At 43.6% G+C, this 20,108-nt stretch overlaps 1 protein-coding gene across 9 annotated transcripts in view; it reads right to left on the bottom strand.

The window, feature by feature from the left end:
• Positions 1-20,108, bottom strand: part of AAK1 (AP2 associated kinase 1) — a 164,811-nt gene that overhangs the window by 54,005 nt on the left and 90,698 nt on the right. For all 9 annotated transcript variants that reach the window (XM_010845305.1, XM_010845309.1, XM_010845308.1 and 6 more), the window contains exons 4-9: positions 17,817-17,925; positions 16,213-16,355; positions 5,682-5,803; positions 4,278-4,359; positions 3,646-3,778; positions 594-697 (exon numbers count right to left, since the gene is read on the bottom strand). In XM_010845305.1, coding sequence (XP_010843607.1) covers positions 594-697; positions 3,646-3,778; positions 4,278-4,359; positions 5,682-5,803; positions 16,213-16,355; positions 17,817-17,925 — 693 coding nt within the window. The remainder of the gene's footprint in view (positions 1-593; positions 698-3,645; positions 3,779-4,277; positions 4,360-5,681; positions 5,804-16,212; positions 16,356-17,816; positions 17,926-20,108) is intronic.

Here is a 20,108-nt window from a genome sequence, read left to right as displayed (position 1 = left end):
CTGCAAGCACTGTACTCAGAAAACTGAGTGTAGAGTTTAGGATGACTACGAGCAGAAAACCTTCTGATGGCTGCAAAGTGTGTGGGGAGGGTAGAAGAAAAGCGTGTGGGTTACAGACTGGTCAGCAACAGAAGCAACATCGGGAAAGCTCCACTACAACGAAGGAGCAAAGGGACAACAGGCTCACGTTCCACCAAGCGCAGGGGCGAGTCCAGGGCCTCGCCTTTGGAAAGCAGCCTGCCTAACCCCCTCTAGGTAAATACATGGGCCAGTGACTCTCAGGGAAGTATGACTGCTGACAGGGTAAGGCTGGTCAATCTTCACCCAAAGTGTTCAACTCAATTCCTAGGGTGCTTGGGTGTACGTGTGCTTAGATGTATGTATGTGTAATTGCCTCAGTTTTATAATTAAATTCTATGGGAAAGCTGGATTCTATTTAAAGCAACTGCTTTATAGTTAGCTTTGTTTGAATGCCCCTTACTAGAGAAAGCAAGGAACACTTACATTCATTTTAAACAGCTGACTATTACCCCAGGAACACTAAAGGACAATTCAATCATGTTTACTTCCCCTAAAAAGTACCTCTCACATACCTGTACATTTGGAATTGGGCATTCTTTCTTGAGTAGTTTAAATGAGAAGTAGGAAACCTGGTAAATATCCGGCCTTTTGTCAGGGTCTGGTTCCAACATGTACCCTAAGATAAACAGACATGAATTTGTTTAATGATACCCGAAGAGTTATTACATTAGCTAAGAGGCATAATTTCTCTATTACCAAAATTCTGTTGTTTTAAAATTACTTCTCAGAAAAGTCAGAGAGTGCAATTAGCCCTCTTCCTCCCCTCTCAGAAAGGGAAGCTCTGACCTTCCTAAAATTTTAAATATCCGCAAGAAAATAATGCTTTTGAATTGTAACAAAAATACTTTAAGTTCAAGTTCTGTGCACTGCACAACAGGGACTCAAGTTCTCAATGTGGAAGTTAACACATTCATCTTCTGGTTCCTAGGAAATTCTGGCCTCCTTCTTTCATACTGTCAGCTAAACAAATGATTGTTCTTGATAATTATAACCTAAACTCAAATTTCAAGAGTGTACTTATCATTCTTTTGTTGGAGGTATTAGCTGGTTTCCCATCTAAAAGAAACTGCAAGATAACAATACATCTCTACTTTTATCGTGATCTATAGATCATGTGTCTGTCTCCGGTCTTTTAAACTTCTGCCCTTTCTGACGCTAGAAAAATCCCCGGGGGAAAAAAAAATATTGAGAAGACACACACACACACACACACACACATACATACATACATACAAACAGTAATGTGAGGCAATGTATTGCTTAAGTAATCAAATGAATGGTTTGGACACTAAGTTGAGAAAAGACTGATGAGGCTGCATCCTGGTGAAGGGCTTTGCAGAAGAGGCAGGAGCTGAGCTGGTCCTTGAAGGCAGGAAAAAAATTTAGTGAGTCAAGGGAAACACAGAAAAAAAGAATTCCAGGTAAGAAAACAGTCTGAGAAAAAATGGACTGGGAGAAAGGCAAGAGAACACTTTGTTGCAAGGAAAAGATGAGCCAAGAGGACAGGACAGAGGTTTCCTCATCAGAGAATAAAGGGAAATAAGGTGGGGAGAACGAAGCCAGAATATGCGGGACCATTGACAAGCACGAGGTTTAACTGAATAGGGACGTGATAGGGTGGCATTTTATAAGATTAATCTAATAGTGAAGAGTCCCTTGGACTGCAAGGAGATCCAACCAGTCCATTCTGAAGGAGATCAGCCCTGGGATTTCTTTGGAAGGAATGATGCTAAAGCTGAAACTCCAGTACTTTGGCCACCTCATGCGAAGAGTTGACTCATTGGAAAAGACTCTGATGCTGGAAGGGATGGGGGGCAGGAGGAGAAGGGGACGACAGAGGATGAGATGGCTGGATGGCATCACTGACTCGATGGATGTGAGTCTGAGTGAACTCCGGGAGTTGGTGAGGGACAGGGAGGCCTGGCGTGCTGCGATTCATGGGGTCGCAAAGAGTCAGACACGACTGAGCGACTGATCTGATCTGATCTGATCTGAGGGTGTGCTGGACAGATGGAAGGAGGGGAGAGGCTGGCCAGTTTACCAGTACATGCATGAGCTGACAAGGTTGGAATGTATTATGGTGGCAGTGATGAGAACAGAGAGAATGTCACGAAAACAGGAGAAACTTCAGAGAAAGCATTAATGCTACCACTTAGGAAATGACTGACTCTCTTTTTTTCTTGCTGGCCAGATCCAAAGAAAACGTCACATTTCAGTCATCTAGGCTTGGATGGTGACACCCCTGACAGAAACTGAAAAGCGGGGGAACCTTGTGTTGGAAGTGAAAGGGTATGCGGGGGGGAATGATGGAAATGTATGAGTGAGGGTGACAATGGGCTCTTCCAATAGTTTGTAAAGTGAAATAGATCAGAGTGTAGGAAAGATGTCATATTATACACATTCATAGAGTTGTTTTTCCTAATACAAATTTGTTGCACAAAAGTAAAAAAAAAAATTTATCAAAAAATACTACCATTCTAGCAACAAATTTGGCCATTTTTTTGCATATTTCTTTCCAAGCTCATTTATAAAGCTGCCATTTTAGCACAGATATAATGCTTTACCCCCGAAAGCAATCCAACAACCATTAAATACCATACTCCGTTTCTTCAAATATTGCCCCTACTTTTGTATTAATAAACAGAAGAGATTAATTGATAAAACTAGTATAACAGAACAGGTGGTCACTTAGAAGCTAAAACTATCTTAACTTGGGTACAATACCTATCCTTTTTGAGGTACTGTTTCCTTGTTTGTAAATAGGGATAATTATATTTACTATATACGGTTTTAAGAATTAAATGAGGTACAAGTAGGCCTTCCACAAATGTCAGATGCTCCACTCACACTGGCTTCATCTGTTTTCTCCAGTGCATCCCCATTTAGGATTTACAGTCTGTGATTGTTAAATGTAGATACTGAACGTCTTGACCAAAGTAAAAATATAATAAAAATTTGTTACTTCAGCATTCCAGTACAAGGGTTTGAGTAAAGCTTACTTACTCTGCCATCTGATTAATGAACATTAGTTCATATGCTTACTATGAAGGTACAAAAGAGTGAGGAATCTTAAAATCTTTTAAAACATTTAAATGCCTCTTATCGAAATCCAGTGATGAACCTAAATGAGAGGAAAAACTAGTTCCACTGAGGTATAGTCTCAATTATGAATTCACTTCAGCCAATGCATTGCCATCATTTTAATTTGAGTTGCTTCCAGTTTTGCAAAGACGAATTTCTTATCACTTGATCTGAGTCAGCTGGACTCCTTTGGTACCGGAGCTTTCACACAGACTGCAAGAGAACAGAGCAATGCTCTGCAATGGTCAAAGCCCAGTAAGGATTTCTGCTTGGGTGGCCGGCCCAGGTGGGAAACCAAGTGGCAAAAAGACTCACAACTCTAACTCAACACCGTTACATGATCTTTGAGCAACCAATCATTATCAATTGATTTGTTTATTTTTCCATCTAACTTATCACTCATGGAATCTAACCCCTTTATCTTCCATTCCATTTCTAGAGATCAGAAGTAAAAATGTGAAACCAGAACCTTAAAATACTTACTAATTAGGCAGTGCATGTCTTGGGAATATCGAGAGTTATCAGGAATTGTGAAGTTTCCATCACAAATTGCCACTTGACTCTCCCCAAATGGCAAAGTGAAGTAACATAATTTATACAACAAACATCCGAGAGCCTGAAAAAATAAGAGAAGCAGAGTGCTACTAGAGGTTTATTTACCATAACTGAAAATGGGATTACTGAGAGATACTGGCACCATCCATATTTACTAGCCGATCTAAATACTAGGCATTATTAACCTATTTGAAACTTGAATTTAGAACCCAACATCACCATTTACCTGTCATTATTTCTACCATCATTACCCAATTGTGCTTCAAAAGAGAACAAGTATTCAGCTGGTTCTGCCCTTAAGAACTAGTAACACATGTGAAGACCACCTAAGTAATGGGCAGGTGACCTGAATAACTTTCCCAGACGTCTGAAGTCATTGTCTTTGACAGGCTTCAAGAAGCAGTGGCTGATCACCTCGAGGCAAGAATAACCCTGAGGGGTAAGTAGACAGGGATGCGGTACAGTGGCCGCTCTGGCTACAGCACTGTCTGGATTAGGCTGGGGAGTTTACAGCCAAGACTACTGACATTTGAGATGCAGATAGCTTTGTTGACACCTACCCAAATGTCTGCCTTCGTCGTGATGACCTTGCCACTGTACAGGTTGACCATCTCTGGTGCGCGATAGGACAGCGTTGTGTACCTACAATCAAGGGATTCATTTTTTTGTTAAATATGTCAATGCTATAATTAAAAACCAGGGATAGCAGAATTACTTTTTAAAGAATATATGTATCAGTACAGTCAAGTTCCCTGGGAGCACTCAGGAGAAGAGAGGACGGGACGTTAGTGCAGGTGGGATGAAGAGTTGTCCTTGGCACACACCACACCCTCGGAGTGCCGTCCTCCCACTCTAAGAGCAGGTGGACGCAGACACTAAGGCTTTAAATAAACCCTAAAAGCAACTTTCCATGGGTCCTTAAATAACAAAATTGTCTCCTATAAATCCTTATTGTCTGACACTATATTTGGCTGGTTTGTTTTTTAAAATATACAGTAATCCCCTTAGATGCGGCTCGACACAGAGATGTGATGCTGGCTGGGACACTCAGGATAGAAAATGGGCCCTGGCTAGGCAGGAAGTGGGCCCGGAGGTGGATGGATCTTTGCTGATGGAATAGGGCTGAGACAACAGCTTTTCTCTCTTCTCTGGCTCAAGAAAAGAGAAGTAGAAGTTAATCTTCAAAGTGAGAGTTAGTGTTACCAAGCCTGCAATTTGTGCTGCTTGAGCCTCTAGAGCCCAGAGGGCTCTGTGGCTTAGATGCCCACCAGGCCTTGGACCAGAAGTCCTCCTGCCCCAGGCTGGGTTGCCAAGGGTGAAGCAGGAAAGGATCAGGGTATGGGCGCACTCTACACTGCTGATTCTTGGCAGTAACAGTCAGCACTGCTGCCTCTGAAAAATTTAACACTCTGGACAGCAGGGGAAAACGGCCCAGGTTCTTACTGGAGTAACAAATCTAAACAAGCTGTTTCTCATGTAAGTCAGTGATTCAACGTCTGTAGAGACTTTAATAGCCCTACTCACCATTAATTCCACTAAATTGCAGGTTAGCTCCTTATGAGTAGGAAAAAATATACAGCAATTTAGGGTTCAGTAAAAAGCATAACCGACTGACTGGTAATGTCACAGCTGCTGTGATCCCACTGAAAGACATCACAGTACTTCCATGGTGTCTGAACCTTTTTAAGGGCTCTGGGATAAAAATCAAAAGATCTATGTACCACAGGACCATTGATAAAGTGCTATAAAATTCCTTCGTTTTAGTCCACTGATCAATGATTGTGAATCCCCTCCCTATCCTCCACCTAAAAATCAAGCAACCCAACTGCTAATATGATGTTCTGGGATGAGGGACAACTGACTGGCACCACTGTCTTCTCACCCTGACCCTCTCAATCATAAGCTGAAAGTAAAACTGTTGATCCGAGAACGGATAAAACTCCCAGAAAGGAGGAAAAGCTTACTTCTTAATCTCATCTTCTACTGCATTGACTCCTTCCGTTTGTGGATTCTGGAATTTGTTGGTAGCACTTCCAAAGTCACACAGGACATAGTGGCCTCGGTCATGCAAGAGAATATTCTCAACCTGAAAAACATTGTGCAACCGCCCATTCCAAGATATCGTTTAATACTGGTTTGACAATTTGGTGTACATTACACATAAAGGTTTTATTTCTGATAATCTCATCAATATGCATAAGAAAGTTATTCTCCTCCAAGTATATCAACAGGGTCATTCCAAGTGAAATAAAAAGAGATGCACAGTAACAGGGGAAAATGAGAGTAGGGAGCGGAGTGCTGAAGAGGAAATACCACAGTGGGAAAGCCAAGAGTTCCATTTTTCTGGATTTCTAGCCACACTTCTCACCTCTGCAGAAACAGCCCTCCTACAGTACTTTCAAGACCATATCTTTTCTCCTGCCTTTTTTTCAGTCTAGAATGCTTCCGATGATCACCAGCTCCTTACCCAGCTATCAAAATCCCATTCATCTTTCAAAAGTGAAAGGGAAACTGTTAGTTGCTCAGTCATGTTCGACTCTTTGCAACCCCAAGGACTAAAAACCCACCAAGCTTCTCTGTCCATGGGATTCTCCAGGCAAGAATATGGGAGTCGGTAGCAATCCCCTTCTCCAGGGGATCTTCCCAACCCAAGGATTGAACCTGGGTCTCCCACACTGCAGACAGATTGTTTACTGTCTGAACCACTCTAGTTCAAATGCCACTTCTTCCTTGAAGCCGTCCTCAGAAAAATGTCACCCTTTCCCTACATTCCTTCAGTACTTGGTTCTTCCTGATATCAGTGATTTCACTTAGACCTTCTAAACATACATATCAATTTGTTTACCATGGTAGGTAAGGATTTTCTGAATTAATAAATATTTGCTATATTTTAGTTATTTCTCAAAGTGATTAAAGGCCTGTGGGCAAATGCACAGTTCTCCTGTGAAAGTACCATCCTTCTATTTTTGTAGATGTATTCTCTGGGCAGTGAGTTAGGAGTTCTGGGTAGGAGGGAGCTTCCAAAGACCAGAACCTAGAGAAATTCTTGGTGTCAAAGGATTCTGCCAAAGATATAACAATTTCAAAACATGGGCACTACTGTACTCAAGATGCATTAATTTTTGGCAGAGGTGAATTGAGCTGACTGGTGTGCTGGAGGACAGACCTGGCTATGTGTGGGCAGTAAAATGGTAGCCAAAAAATCTTGTTAGGTCAATAAGTCCGTGGCCTCCATTGTCTTTTGTCTTCAGCCTTCCAAAGACTGATCACCTTTGGAAAACAAAGGTAAGAGTAGACTAGAAGCTCCTTAAGGACAAGCACAGATATTTGTCATCTTCTCTACCAATGCCTAACATTGATGCTTGGAATAGAAAATGTTTGTTGAATGGAATAAAGTGAAAAAGAGAAATACATATGACACACTGTGTGTGTGTGTGTGTGAGAGAGAGAGAGAGAGAAAGAGAGAGAGAGAAGCTGTCGGAAATAAGACAGGAGCCACCAAATACCCAGGCCCCGACTACTAGTGGTTCTTTTAAAAATATCTTCCCAACTATGATGTCTCCTGTTTCTATACTTTTTCTAGGATTATAGATTATAAAAATTATAGTCTGCATTTTATAAATATAATACCTAAAGTCTTTAAAAACTGACTCTACAGTTTATTATTCCTTATTCCAACTGAGTGTCACTCACGATATATTATTGTGAGAGGCTCTGCCACTGTTGCTGTTGATTCGTGCTCCTCAGAATTCGTCTGTGGGAAGCCTTAAGAGGCCTGAGTTTAGGTCTATTATTCTTCCAGGAATAACTTACTTATGCACCTGGGGCACTAATAACCTACAATCACTTCACAAAATTGTAGGCGCTACAGTTTTGACCTTGGGGTTTTAGCCCTTCAGGCAGTGTGAACTATGACCATAAACTTGGGCGGATATGCTCTTGTGGTTAAGAATTCTTAGGAGAGACTTGTTCCCCAAAGACAAGACTGAATCAGGCAAATATTTCTACCATCTACAGCTTTTTATAATGCTCATCAGTTTAATCTATTTACACAAAGTGAAACAGTCAAGCTATCCTGAACGCATACTCACTTCAGGAATCTAAAGTAACTCCAACAAGGCAACACTAATATTTCCAGTGGAATTTAGAGGTTTTAAAAAGAATAGCTACTATTTACTGACTGACTGTCTCATCACTTTACATGGATTATCTCATTCAATCCTTACAGTAACAATATAACAATAATCCCCGTTATACAGAGAAAGTGAGGCTCACAGTGATTAAGCAAGGAAGTGCACCTAGGCAATCCAACTCTAGAGAAGGACAGGTAATTGCCTTTCTGCCAGGGCAGGGGGCAGAATAATTACCCAAAGCCCCCCATTCCCACCCTCCTACCTGGTAGGGATGACTACACTCACCCAGTGTCCTGGCTACAAGCGTAAGGACAGGGGTTTCTTAATTCTTTAAGCTCAGAAATGCCCCTATAATAGGAATCCAGTCAATGAGGAACCAAATGTCCAAACAATAGTCAGGCTGATTTGCTCAATGTCTCCTAAGCATTTCCTACAATGACTAGTTTGTCTTTTTATTCAATTGCTCCCTCTCTGCTAGTCAACTCCTAGCCATTCTTCAAGGCCTTGCTCAAGTCATAACTCCTCAGGAAAACATTCCCTGGCCACCCTACAAAAATCTACAAAACTTGCTCCGGCTAGAAAGGATTGACAAAGTGAGACCTGGCCAAACCAAGCAATGCCCATAGGTTACCTGGCCTCTTGTCTATGGCTGTTGTTTTGCTCCAACAGCAGAGTCAAGCAGTTGAGACAGAGTCTATACAGCTGACAAGCCTCAAATATTTATTCTTTGGCCCTTTGAAGACAAATTGCCACCTCTGGTCTTTACACACATAAGGGACCTCTAACTCCTTTATTCACTGTCTGTCAGCAACAACCCTCCTTGTTGGCCTCTGCCACCCTACAGGGATCATGTGAAACCATGTTTCTCCCATTGGATATGAGTAGTCCTTCCCAAATCAGATGCTATACTTCTAATCCTAGAATATACAATCTAGAAAATTGAAAAGCCAACTCATATCAAAACACAAACAAGGTCATTCTAGGGACCAAAATCTCTGTTGGGAAAGGGAAGAAAACTGAGTAGGCAAGGGACAGAATAAAGATGATGCACAATGAGGCTTTGTTTTTGTTTTCTACCCAGACCTTAAAAACTTGGTTTGTATTTCTGGTTAGTTTGACTGATAGAACTCAGGAATTATGCTACATTTAACCTGGTCCCCACCCTGCCTTCCTCCTTCCCACAAAGATACCACTGTACAGAACTATATTCATAGGAAAACCAGAAGAAATTAACGGTGTGTTCAAAAACAGACAAGAGAACCAGAGATATCAATGGAGTGAAAGCCTGAGAAATATCAAAGAACTATCGATGCAGATGAGAAAAGTAATCCCTGCTTTGGCCACCGTGAAATTCTGTGGGGAGGATCAGGTGAGATTACGGAGGTGAAATCGCCTGGCAGCAGCCACAGCTCCGCCCCCTCGCCATCTGTCCCTGTGACCTGTGACACTAGTTAGTGACAACCTCTAAGCTCAGGCGGCTGCTGCCCTCCATCAGCAACAGCACCGTCACTAACAAAACACTTAGCACAGAGCACAATGTGTGGCAACCACACTGGACTTGGGGTTCAGAAGACCTCGGGGACTATTTTAGATGTTTGGCCTTGAATAAACCTTTAAACCTCTTTGCGCAGGTTTCTTATCTGTAAAGTAAAGCTGGTAATAATTCTATTATTGTTCTTATGAAACAAGGAAGAGAATGACCATGAAAGCACACTGCAAGTCTCCCTGGACACATGTAAGATCATTCCTTTATTAGAGAAATACATTTGAACTCCTACTACCGCCTATTATGTGCCAAGTACTTTTCTAAGTTCCACAAATAAGGCTGTGACTGGAGCTTAGGGTCCAGCTGATGATTTAAAAAAAAAAAAGTATATTTGCCTGGTACTGATAAACATTGTGGGGAAAAAACCCCAGCAGGTTAAATATATGTCAGTTAAGACGGATGAAACTGTAAACAGCACATTCAGGAAAGGTCACTCTGGTGAGGGGAGCCACCATGAACAATCTGGGGGATGAGCATTCTCATTAGAGACCGGCCAGCAGGAAGGCACGGTGGTGAGAGCACCTGTAGGGAGACTGAAGGAGACCGAAGCAGAGACAGGCCTCTGTGGCTGGGGCAGCACAGTCCTAGGGATTGGAAACTAAAAACGTGGGACCGGACACACTATGGGCTAGCACTCTCAAGAATGAGGAGACGAGATAATGCTGGGCCTTGGAGAAAGGGCAAGACGCAGGTTAAGTGGAACCAAGAAGAGGAAGGCATGGGGGGGTGAGAGTAATAAAATGGTGTCAGCAAGTAGTAGCACTTAACATGTGGGGCCCAACCCTGCCCCACGTACTTCCTGACATTATTCCAAGGCCTCACTGTCCCACTTGATACGTGGGAGAACGGAGTGCAGGCAGAGGTCACAAGGCTGTGGGGGCAAGATTTGGGCTCAGGCTGCCACACCGCCGGGACTGCACCCTCCCCGGCTGCACTGATGTGCAGAAAGGAGACGATGAGGGCAGGTACGACTCTGCAAGTGTGAGATGACCAGGGCCGAGAGGGATTCAATGAGGAAAGTCGACAACCAATTGGAGGTTCATACACCAGCTTCCAGAAGCTTCAGAGAACCTGCGTGGTGACTTTGTTTTTGGCCAGGTCCTTTAGGAAGTCAGGTGAATGCTGGTTACCTTCGCTCACAACCTCCCATCTAGAAGCTTGTTGAGTGTTCAAGCTACTGACCTTATTCCACAATCAGCCTGAGAGGATTATTAAAGCTGTCACTCCCGAACTCTGCTCAGAGCTTCAGCTAAAATGTCTAGAAAGCCACCTCCTTCTGACCTCTTCATCTTGATATTATCCCAAACAAAACAGCATCCAGGCATTCAGCCACAGAGTTTATTACCACTAGAAATTGTGGAGCACTAGGTGAATGCAGGTTTTCCAACCTGTGATTCAAAAATAGGACAAGAATCTTCATGCTACTGTACTTCATGAGATCCAAAACCTCTTTTCTGACAGATGAGGAGACATTCATGACTTTTTCAACCTAGAATGTACTTACTAAGTCTTATTCCTTTTATCCCCCTTCTTAAACGCTTGGGCAAACGGCATGGTAAAATATAGCAAAAACCAAACAAACAGAAACCACACTGAGGGTCAAAAGCCTTGGCCTTTGTTCTGGTTTGATCAATGAGTTTGCTGTGCAGGTCACAGCCTTTCTGAGCAGAGGATTCCCTGTTGGTAAAAGGAAAGCGCTGACTTACGTGACCTTCCCAGGAACATAATTCTATTATTTGCAATGAAGACCTCTGTCAGTCCTCAGAGAGACAATTTTAAAAAAGGGAGGAAATAATGAAAACGTAAAATAATGTATTTGAGGAGAAACATTCAGTAAAGACTAGAACTTCTGTTTTGGTTATTTTTCAGAACATATGCTGCTTAAGGACAGGGACTGCTGTCAGCTTATTTCCTCTCCGGAATTTGAAAGAAAGACCAAAAAAAGAGAAAGAAAGAAAGACCACACACGTGGTGGGCAGGGCAAGAGGGGCCTTCTGAGTTCCCCACAGGTGGCACTGGCTCAGCACCCTCGTCCATAGCTGGCCTGGTCTGTGCTCCTTCCTGTGTCCCACGGACTTATTCCCAAGGGCGCCTCCTTATCATGTGGTAACTCGGGTCACACAGAAACAAGAGAGACCAGCCACGGGCACGTTCTCTGACCAAGAGGAGAACAAAGAATTTCTTGGCTCTGGCCACGGCTAGGACCTTGCTGGCTGGTACCAGCCATGATAGGGAGCGCAGAGAGGCCGAGGCCTTGTGACGCAATGACAGAGCCAGGGCAGCAGGAGGTCCAGGGGACTTCTCACTCCCGCCTAGCAAGCTGGCACTGCAGCAGGCAGATGTGACTGCCCGCCAAGCACACAGCAGTAGAAATCAACAGAATCTAATAGGCCAGCAAAAGCGTCCAGATGGCACCTAGATTTGGGGAGTTTGGGAAAGCATTAAAAAAAAAAAAAAAACACAAAAAGACAGGTAGGAGTCAATGACTAAAATCAACAGCAATAGGGCTCCTCTAGACCAATCACAGGGGCCCCTGTGTACGTTTTGTTTCCAAGGTCAAGGAGAAGAGGAAACAAAGTCTACCGAACCACAAGTGGCAAACCAGTGGCATACCTGGTAGTCTTCGGTACTGACTGAACACAATTACTGTGCTCCTAGACTGGAGTGACGGGTGACGGAGGGGCAAGGGCCAGGGCCTAAGGCAGGCTGCGAAGACAGTGAAGCAGCCACTCACTTATGGCCCGGCCTCACCCTCAGAGCCCAGTGTGCTCCCAGGTCCTCTGCTCAGACATCTCACAGGCTGCTCAGAGCAGTGAGGAAAGAGTCTGGGCTCTGGCTGCTTGAGACCAACCACCTACTGTGTACCCAGGTAAGATGCTGAACTCTGCCTCAGGTTCCCGTCATGGGCAACCTTCTCCGCCACCTCACAGCAGCACCACGGGGCACTAGTATGCTGGCCACACAGAAATTGGGCAGGTGCTATTTATGGGTGTGAAGTGATGATCATTTAGGCCTTGTTTAGTCCAATAAATGTTGGAAAAGTGACAATGAAGGAAGACTTTGTTTAAAACGTACGAGTAGCACTCTCTAAAACAAGGCTCTGTAGCCCCCTTGGCCTCTTCCTTGCTCTCACCTCCCTGGGTGTCTGCTCAGAATTTTCTGAGCCAAGGATGTGCCTGCGCATTGATGCGCATGTTCTCCTTTAGCCCCATCCAGTCCCTAACAAGGCTGGTGCTGTTGTCTCTGCTGCACAGACGAGGAAGCTGAGGCTCTGAGGCCAAGTGATGGGAGGAACAACCCAGGAGCCTGAGGGTCTAGGAGAACACGAGGTCAGGGAAAAGCCACAAAGGAGTCAAAGACTACAGGGAGGAGAGCAAGACGGGGATGGAAACAGGAGGAGAACAAGTCGGAGATGGAAATACATCCTGTGCATCTGGAAATATGAAGGATGCTTATTACTCACAGAGCTTACAACTCGGTTGGTACCAGTTACATGGCTACAGAACCAGAGTTCTCATAGGAAATCGAACCCCATCTGACATGGAGGGGTGGAATGGGACTCTGGAGGGACCCAAGCTCATACAGGTCACAGAAGTAGTGTTGATACAGCCAGGCCATACTTCTCCAACCCTTTTCTTGGCCCCTCATAAACTGTTCTTCAAGATAAGTGGCAGGGACAAAGATCAGGTCCTAAAATGTTGGTACTCCTGCTACTGCTAAGTCGCTTCAGTCATGTCCGACTCTGTGTGACCCCATAGACGGCTGCCCACTAGGCTCCCCCATCCCTGGGATTCTCCAGGCAAGAATACTGGAGTGGGTTGCCATTTCCTTCTCCAATGCATGAAAGTGAAAACGAAAGTGAAGTCGCTCAGTCATGTCCGACTCTTAGCAACCCCATGGAAGCCTACGAGGCTTCTCCGTCCATGGGATTTTTCCAGGCAAGAGTACTAGAGTGGGGTGCCATTGCCTTCTCCGAAAATATTGGTACCATTGCTTATTTTGAAATATACACTAACAGGCCCAAGAATTTCACTCAACATTAAAACAACTAGGAAAAAAGTGTCATCACCTGAAACTAACACAACACTGTAAATCAAGTGTATTTAAAAAAAAAGGAGTGTCAAGGCCTACAGTCACTCTGGCCTGCTTTGTAACTAGCCAGGTACCAGGCCCTTACCCACCTCCTCATCTTCAAACACCTTCTTGTTCCCTCCCCTCGGCAGTCTTTAGGCCCTGCTCTCTGCCTGAAATACTCTTCAGCCTCTCTGTGACCACCCATATCCCACCAGTCTTTCAAAATTCAACATTTCCAGAAGATCCCAATCACCACTGCCAGATCTCATTATCTGACCACATACTAAGAGATTTTGTATTTCACTTCTTTAAGTTTCAGTTCCAAATATTTCACTTATATGCTCTCACCAATACTTTTACATTATGAGCATAGGGACCATGTTGTATCTGCACTGTCCTCACAGAATTATGTTTTGTATGATGTGAGGCTCACAATATTCACGGATGTATACTTGTTCTGTCAGAAAAGGGGCTGATTGTGAGCTGAGGTGCACCGGAGAAGGCTGTCTTAGGCATTTGGAGACTTTGCACTCAATAGGACAGAAAAATAAAACAGGGCAAAATCATGAGCTAGTGTGAAGAAATTGGAACCTTGTAAGTTGCTGGCAGGATGTAAAATAGTGCAGTTCCTTTGGAAAATAGGCTGGCAGTTCCTCAAAAAGTTAGAGTATCCATTGCTACTGCTAAGTCACTTCAGTCCTGTCTGACTCCTAGCGACCACATGGACTGCAGCCTTCCAGGCTCCTCCATCCATGGGATTTCCCAGGCAAGAGTACTGGAGTGGGGTGCCATTGCCTTCTCTGAGAGTATCCATATGACCCAGCAATTCCTCTCCAAGGTGTGTACCCAAGAGAACTGAAACTATGCGCTCATGTGAAACCTAGTACATGAATGTTCACAACAGCCTGAGTCACAATAGCTACAGCAGAAACAACTCAGATGTCCACTAACTGAGGAATTAACAAAATGTGATATGTCCGCACAATGGGATGTTGTCACAAGAAGAATGCAGTACTGACATATGCTACAACATACATGAACCTGGAAAACACTGCTTGTGAAAGAGGTCACATACCACACAAGCCCATTTAGGTGAAATGTCTGGAATACGCAACAGAAAGTAGACTGGTGGTTGGCAGGGCTAAGGGAAGAATAAGAAGTGACCCCTAATGGGTACAGGCTTTTGGGGGTGGTGGTGATGAAACTTTTGATGAAGCTTTTGTGGGTGGTGGTGAGGGGAGATGAAATTTTCTGGAATTAGACAACGGTAATGGTTGCACACCCTTGTAAATATACTAAAACCCACCAACATGTACATTCTAAAGGAGTAAATTTTATGGTATGTGAATTATACCTTAATTAAACTAAAAACCATCCTCATAACAGAAAAGCTAGTATGCTATTGTGATCCTCAAACTTTGAAATATACAAAAACCAACTGGGGTGCCTAAGATAAAAACTCCCAGGCTTCCCTGGTACCATCACAAACACTGTGGCCTGGAAGATTCAGTGGGGACCCAGCAGCCCACATTTAACAAGCATGGGAGGGGATGATGATGTAAATGTTAGCCATGAAGCATGTTTCTCGAAACATAAGTATAATCAAAAGAAATTGCAATTTAGAATCAGAAGAGCTGGATTCAAATTCTGGTACTGCTCCTTCCCAGTTATATGACCTTAGTTAAGTCACATAACCTCTCTGCTCCTAGGTTTCACTGACCATAAAATGTTAACAAGAAAGTCTCTCACCCAAGAGACAGTGCGCATGCAGTGTCTTACAGAGTACACGGCACACAGTCAGTGCTCCAAAGATGCTAGTGAACCCTGACCAGGTGCCAATTCCATTCAACAAATGTCGTCAAGTGATTACAGTCTGAAAGGTCCAGTGCAAGGGAATAGTAATTCAGTTCAGTCGCTCAGTCGTGTCCGGCTCTTTGTGACCCCATGAATTGCAGCACGCCAGGCCTCCCTGTCCATCACCATCTCCTGGAGTTCACCCAAACTCACGTGCATCGAGTTGGTGATGCCATCCAGCCATCTCATCCTCTGTCGTCCCCTTCTCCTCCTGCCCCCAATCCCTCCCAGCATCAGAGTCTTTTCTTAGCAGAACAAAATGTTTAAATTATCAATTAATGGATTTTACAAAATATAAAATAGACTTTAAAGACTAGGCACTGCTGTTTACAAACTTTAAATTAGCATATTACTACTCTTCATGACTCTAAAACAGTGAATTTTGGAGTTTATTAGGAAAAACAACAAAGATGTGTTCAGGCATTTGGCGATTATAAAGAACGTCTGAAAGCTACTTAATAATAAAATTGATACTATATTGAACTGTATGAGCATGCATGCTAAGCTGCTTCACTTGGGTCTGACTCTTTGTCACGCTATGGACCATAGCCCCTCAGGCTCCTCTGTCCATGGGATTCTCTAGGCAAGAGTACTGAAGTGGGTTGCCATGTCCTCCTCCAGGGGATCTTCCCCACCCAGGGACCCAACTTGCATCTCTTATGTCTCCTGCATTGGCAGGCAGGTTCTTTACCACTAGTACCACTTGGGAAGCTCTATTATACTGTACTGTTCTGCTATTTTTTTCTCTGCGCTTTCTCTCCCCAAGCAGAACGTCAACTCATAATTTGGTACCAAGCCTGACGCTTTTCCCATACCCTCATAACATTTACCCCACTCCTGGAGCAGGTAGAAAATACTCTGTAAGAAAGCTTCAGGGTGATCTGTTACCTTCAGGTCACGGTGGATAATAGGAGTTTTGCACTGATGCAGGCGGGCGACAGCTTCACAGGTGTCACAAAATATCTGGAGTACTTCATTTTCTGTAAAACCTGTTTGCAGGCGCTGGTTCATTAGGTTGACCACTTGGCCTCCTGAAAGGGGTGCAGAGCAGAGGAAAGGTAATAAACATTCAGCCCCTTCACTTATTCAAGAGAATGAATGGCTGTCCACAGAGGAGCAATCTGGATTCGGCTAATTACTGGCTGAGCCAGGATTAAACCCCAGTATCTTGATTCCCAGCCTGCGACCTGTTTTCTACTGCTTCAAAACAGTTTCTTCATTTTATAAAGCAGCTCAGATGTGAGCTGCCCTCATTCTGTCTTCAAGATTAGCAGCAGAACTGACAACATGGTCCTGGCTCTGGTTGCCTGGTTATACTGTCCCTGTTGTGCATCAGATGGGGCCACAGGTTCAACTTGCTGTACCTTTTAGTAAGAATCAGATTGCACAATAGACCCCAGGAGGAAGAAGAAGACAGTTTGATAGCCTGTACTTTAGGAACAGCTTGGTCTCTCTGGCTTTACTGCCTGCTGCCTGGCCTGCAGAAATGCTACATCAACACTTAACCCCTAGGACTGAAAGACTGATGACCTCGCTTAGAAAATTACCCAGCTCCCTGGATTCTCCTACTACCTCATCTGTGAACATTTAACTGTCCAAAAAGGAATGGCCAGGAGGAAACAATGCGGTACTATTTTATAAAGTCAGGCTAACAGCTGTTACAGTAAAGGTTGGAATTATTGGTTAACATCATGTTTTTAGGATTAGCAACATATTTAATTTATGGACAGTGTCTTGAAAGGCAAGGACAATGTTAGTGGAACCAAGGGTGATTACAAAACTGGGCACCAAACAGTGAAAAAGCGACCCAAGAATGTAAGTGGCAGCTGCTAAGACCCAAAAAGCTGAACCTCCAAACAACAGCTGTATGAAATACAGTCAACTCTGAATACATTCATGCTCCAGCCTGGGTTTCCCAAGATAAATACTGCTCAAAATGCTAAGCTTTCAACTACTTAACTACTGTTAACAGCAGCATGATTTGAATGGAGCCTTATTGGCAATCCAAACTGGAGCAAGAAGAGGAGGGTCATTTCCATTACACAAAAAGGATTCTTTCCCTCCCAATGCAAGGATGGTGGTGTGGGTGGAGAAGAGAACACACGAGTGAGGGAAGCTGAATTGTTTCTTTAGTCCATCTGGAGTCGGGTCTTTATTATGTGCCTTCATCATTTGCTTTAAAGCATCACAAAGAACACATTCATTCTCATCCTCATACATCCACATTCACGTACAAGCACCAAACCTCCCAAAACCTAACAAAATTAGAGTTCTGTATTATCCACCAGTATTTGTGCCACTGATCTTTGACATTGTAAGACTAACCAAGAAGTCACAGGAGGCTCTGTCTCTCTCAGCCTCTTTGTCTTCCCATCCTTAAAACCAGAACAACATACATTAGAGTACAGTTCCTGTTAACTGCAATGACCCCACCCCCTTGACAATCAAAGTCCTAGAGAAATGAAAGCGTACAATCTGGCTCATGTACTTACCCCTGCAGAAGTCCATCAGGATGAGAACTTCCCACACATCACCGCTACTCACACTATTGATACTGGAGTCAATGTAACCCACGATGTTCTTATGCCCCGACAGGTCCCTCTGTAAAGAGTTGAGAAATAAATGATTCGTTACAGACACCAATAGAGACAGAACGAGCCAGGTTTTTCCATTAGCACAGACAACTTAAATACACAGACCAACATTGACAGTGAGCAGAGGTCAGACTAAGAAACAGGGTCAAGAGAACATTTCCACTGGTCTCTGAGAGTCATGGCCATATCTTCAATAGCAATTCTACAATCCAACTAAACCATAATGCTCTCCTGAGTTCAGTTCAGTTGTTCAGTCTTGTCTGACTCTTTGAGACCCCAGGGACCTCAGCATGCCAGGCCTCCCTGTCCATCACCAACTCCCAGAGTTTACTCAAACTCATGTCCATTGAGTTGGTGATCCCATTCAGCCGTCTCATCTTCTGTCATCCTCTTCTCCTCCTGCCTTCAATCTTTCCCAGCATCAGGGTCTTTTCCAATGAGTCAGTGAGTCAGTTCTTCACATCACATAGCCAAAGTATTGGAGTTTCAGCTTCAGCATCAGTCCTTCCAATGAATATTCAGGACTGATTTCCTTTAGGATGGACTAGTTGGATCTCCTTGCAGTCCAAGGAACTCTCAAGAGTTTCCTCCAAAACCACAGTTCAAAAGCATCAATTCTTCAGTGCTCAGCTTTCTTTATGGTCCAACTCTCACATCCATACATGACTACTGGAAAAACAACAGCCTTGATTAGATGGACCTTCGTTGGCAAAGTAATGCCTCTGCTTTTAATATGCTGTCTAGGTTGGTCATAACTTTCCTTCCAAGGAGTAAGCGTCTTTTGATTTCATGGCTGCAGTCACCATCTGCAGTGATTTTGGAGCTCAACATTCTCTTGAACTAGATTCTAAAACCAAATGGTCACAGGCTGCCTACTTGCTCAGGGCATCAGTCTTCCCTATAAGCCAGAAGCGAAGACTCTCATCTCTAGAAACACTGCAGAGGGGCTTAGAGGAGAGCACAGTACAAACTATTTAAATACGTGAATTTTTAATTCAGAAAAATGAAACTGATCATTTTTTTCCCCGGTTGTAAGAACAACAAGTGAATTCAATTTGACTTTCAAACTATTCATACTGTTTTTCTCTCTTTAGGAAATATACGAAAAGAATAACTGCTTTTTAAAGTTTTGGAGGGACTACAATGGCAAGCATTTTGCTCACAATTAAGCCTTTCAAGCCAACCAACTGGGATAGAAGATGGGTTGTTTCCAGCTCTCTGGTTAGAACAGCATATCTCAGGGCTGCTCGTGGAATTAATGTTTCAACGAGTACATATTGAGCACTTCTCATGTTTCAGGACCCATTCAGACACTGGAAGTTGCCTCATCCCTTGGTATGGTTACTTCAATATCCATAGAGGCAAACCTTCCTGAAAATGACGTTCAAAATCCAAGGTCAGTGAGCAAAAACTGAGCAAGCTGGGTAATAGAATTTATGCACAAATACAAAGTAAGGCCCTATTTTTAAACTAGTTTTAATAAATTGTTTTACTTCTGTTTAATAAAAATACATGGGAGGGAGGAGGCGAGAAACATGTGGTTCTGTAAGAGTTACCACAAATTTGGCAATTAGAACCATGAGAATAGTAACCCCCACCACACTGACTGGAGACCTCAGCTGTTCCAAGTGATAAAGTCTCTTTTAACGGGAAAGTACATACCAAAACAAGAGGAGGCTTCACAGTATCAAACTAACACACCTGAACTCTGAGCATACAAATGAAAATTTCTTAGCACTTTCCTTGGAGTGAAGGAGTAAGAATGACTACTGCCTCAGAAAGGTAGAGCAAAGGTAGAAATGGGTCCGCTTCTACTGGCAATGGGGAAATCACTGGAGATCTAGACAAGAACAGTTTCGGAGAAGGAATAAAATGAAAGAACAATGGAGCTGGACTTGCAAAGAACAGGAGTGGCGTACGTAGAACCAGTGACTAAGGATGACTCTTACGGAACATTTTGAGCCGAAAAGGAGCAGCACTGAGGGAAAGGAAAGGGTGGGAGAGGACTGAGCACTGGAGAGTGGCAGGAGCCAGGAGAGACAAGCTTTAAGATACAGAAGAGGATGGGGATAACTGATGCAACAAGGTCCTCTGAGTAGAAAGGGTCAGGATTAGGAACACTGTTAAAGGAACTGGTCTTTCAAAGGCATTTCTTTCCTGGCAAACAGGAAGGAAATAAGGATGGGTATG

The sequence above is a fragment of the Bison bison genome, unplaced genomic scaffold (genome assembly GCF_000754665.1).
Source record: "Bison bison bison isolate TAMUID 2011002044 unplaced genomic scaffold, Bison_UMD1.0 scf7180017864215, whole genome shotgun sequence".
Lineage (NCBI taxonomy): Eukaryota > Metazoa > Chordata > Mammalia > Artiodactyla > Bovidae > Bison > Bison bison.
The sequence above is the reverse complement of the archived record's forward strand: the minus strand, read 5'-3'. Positions and strand labels throughout refer to the sequence as shown.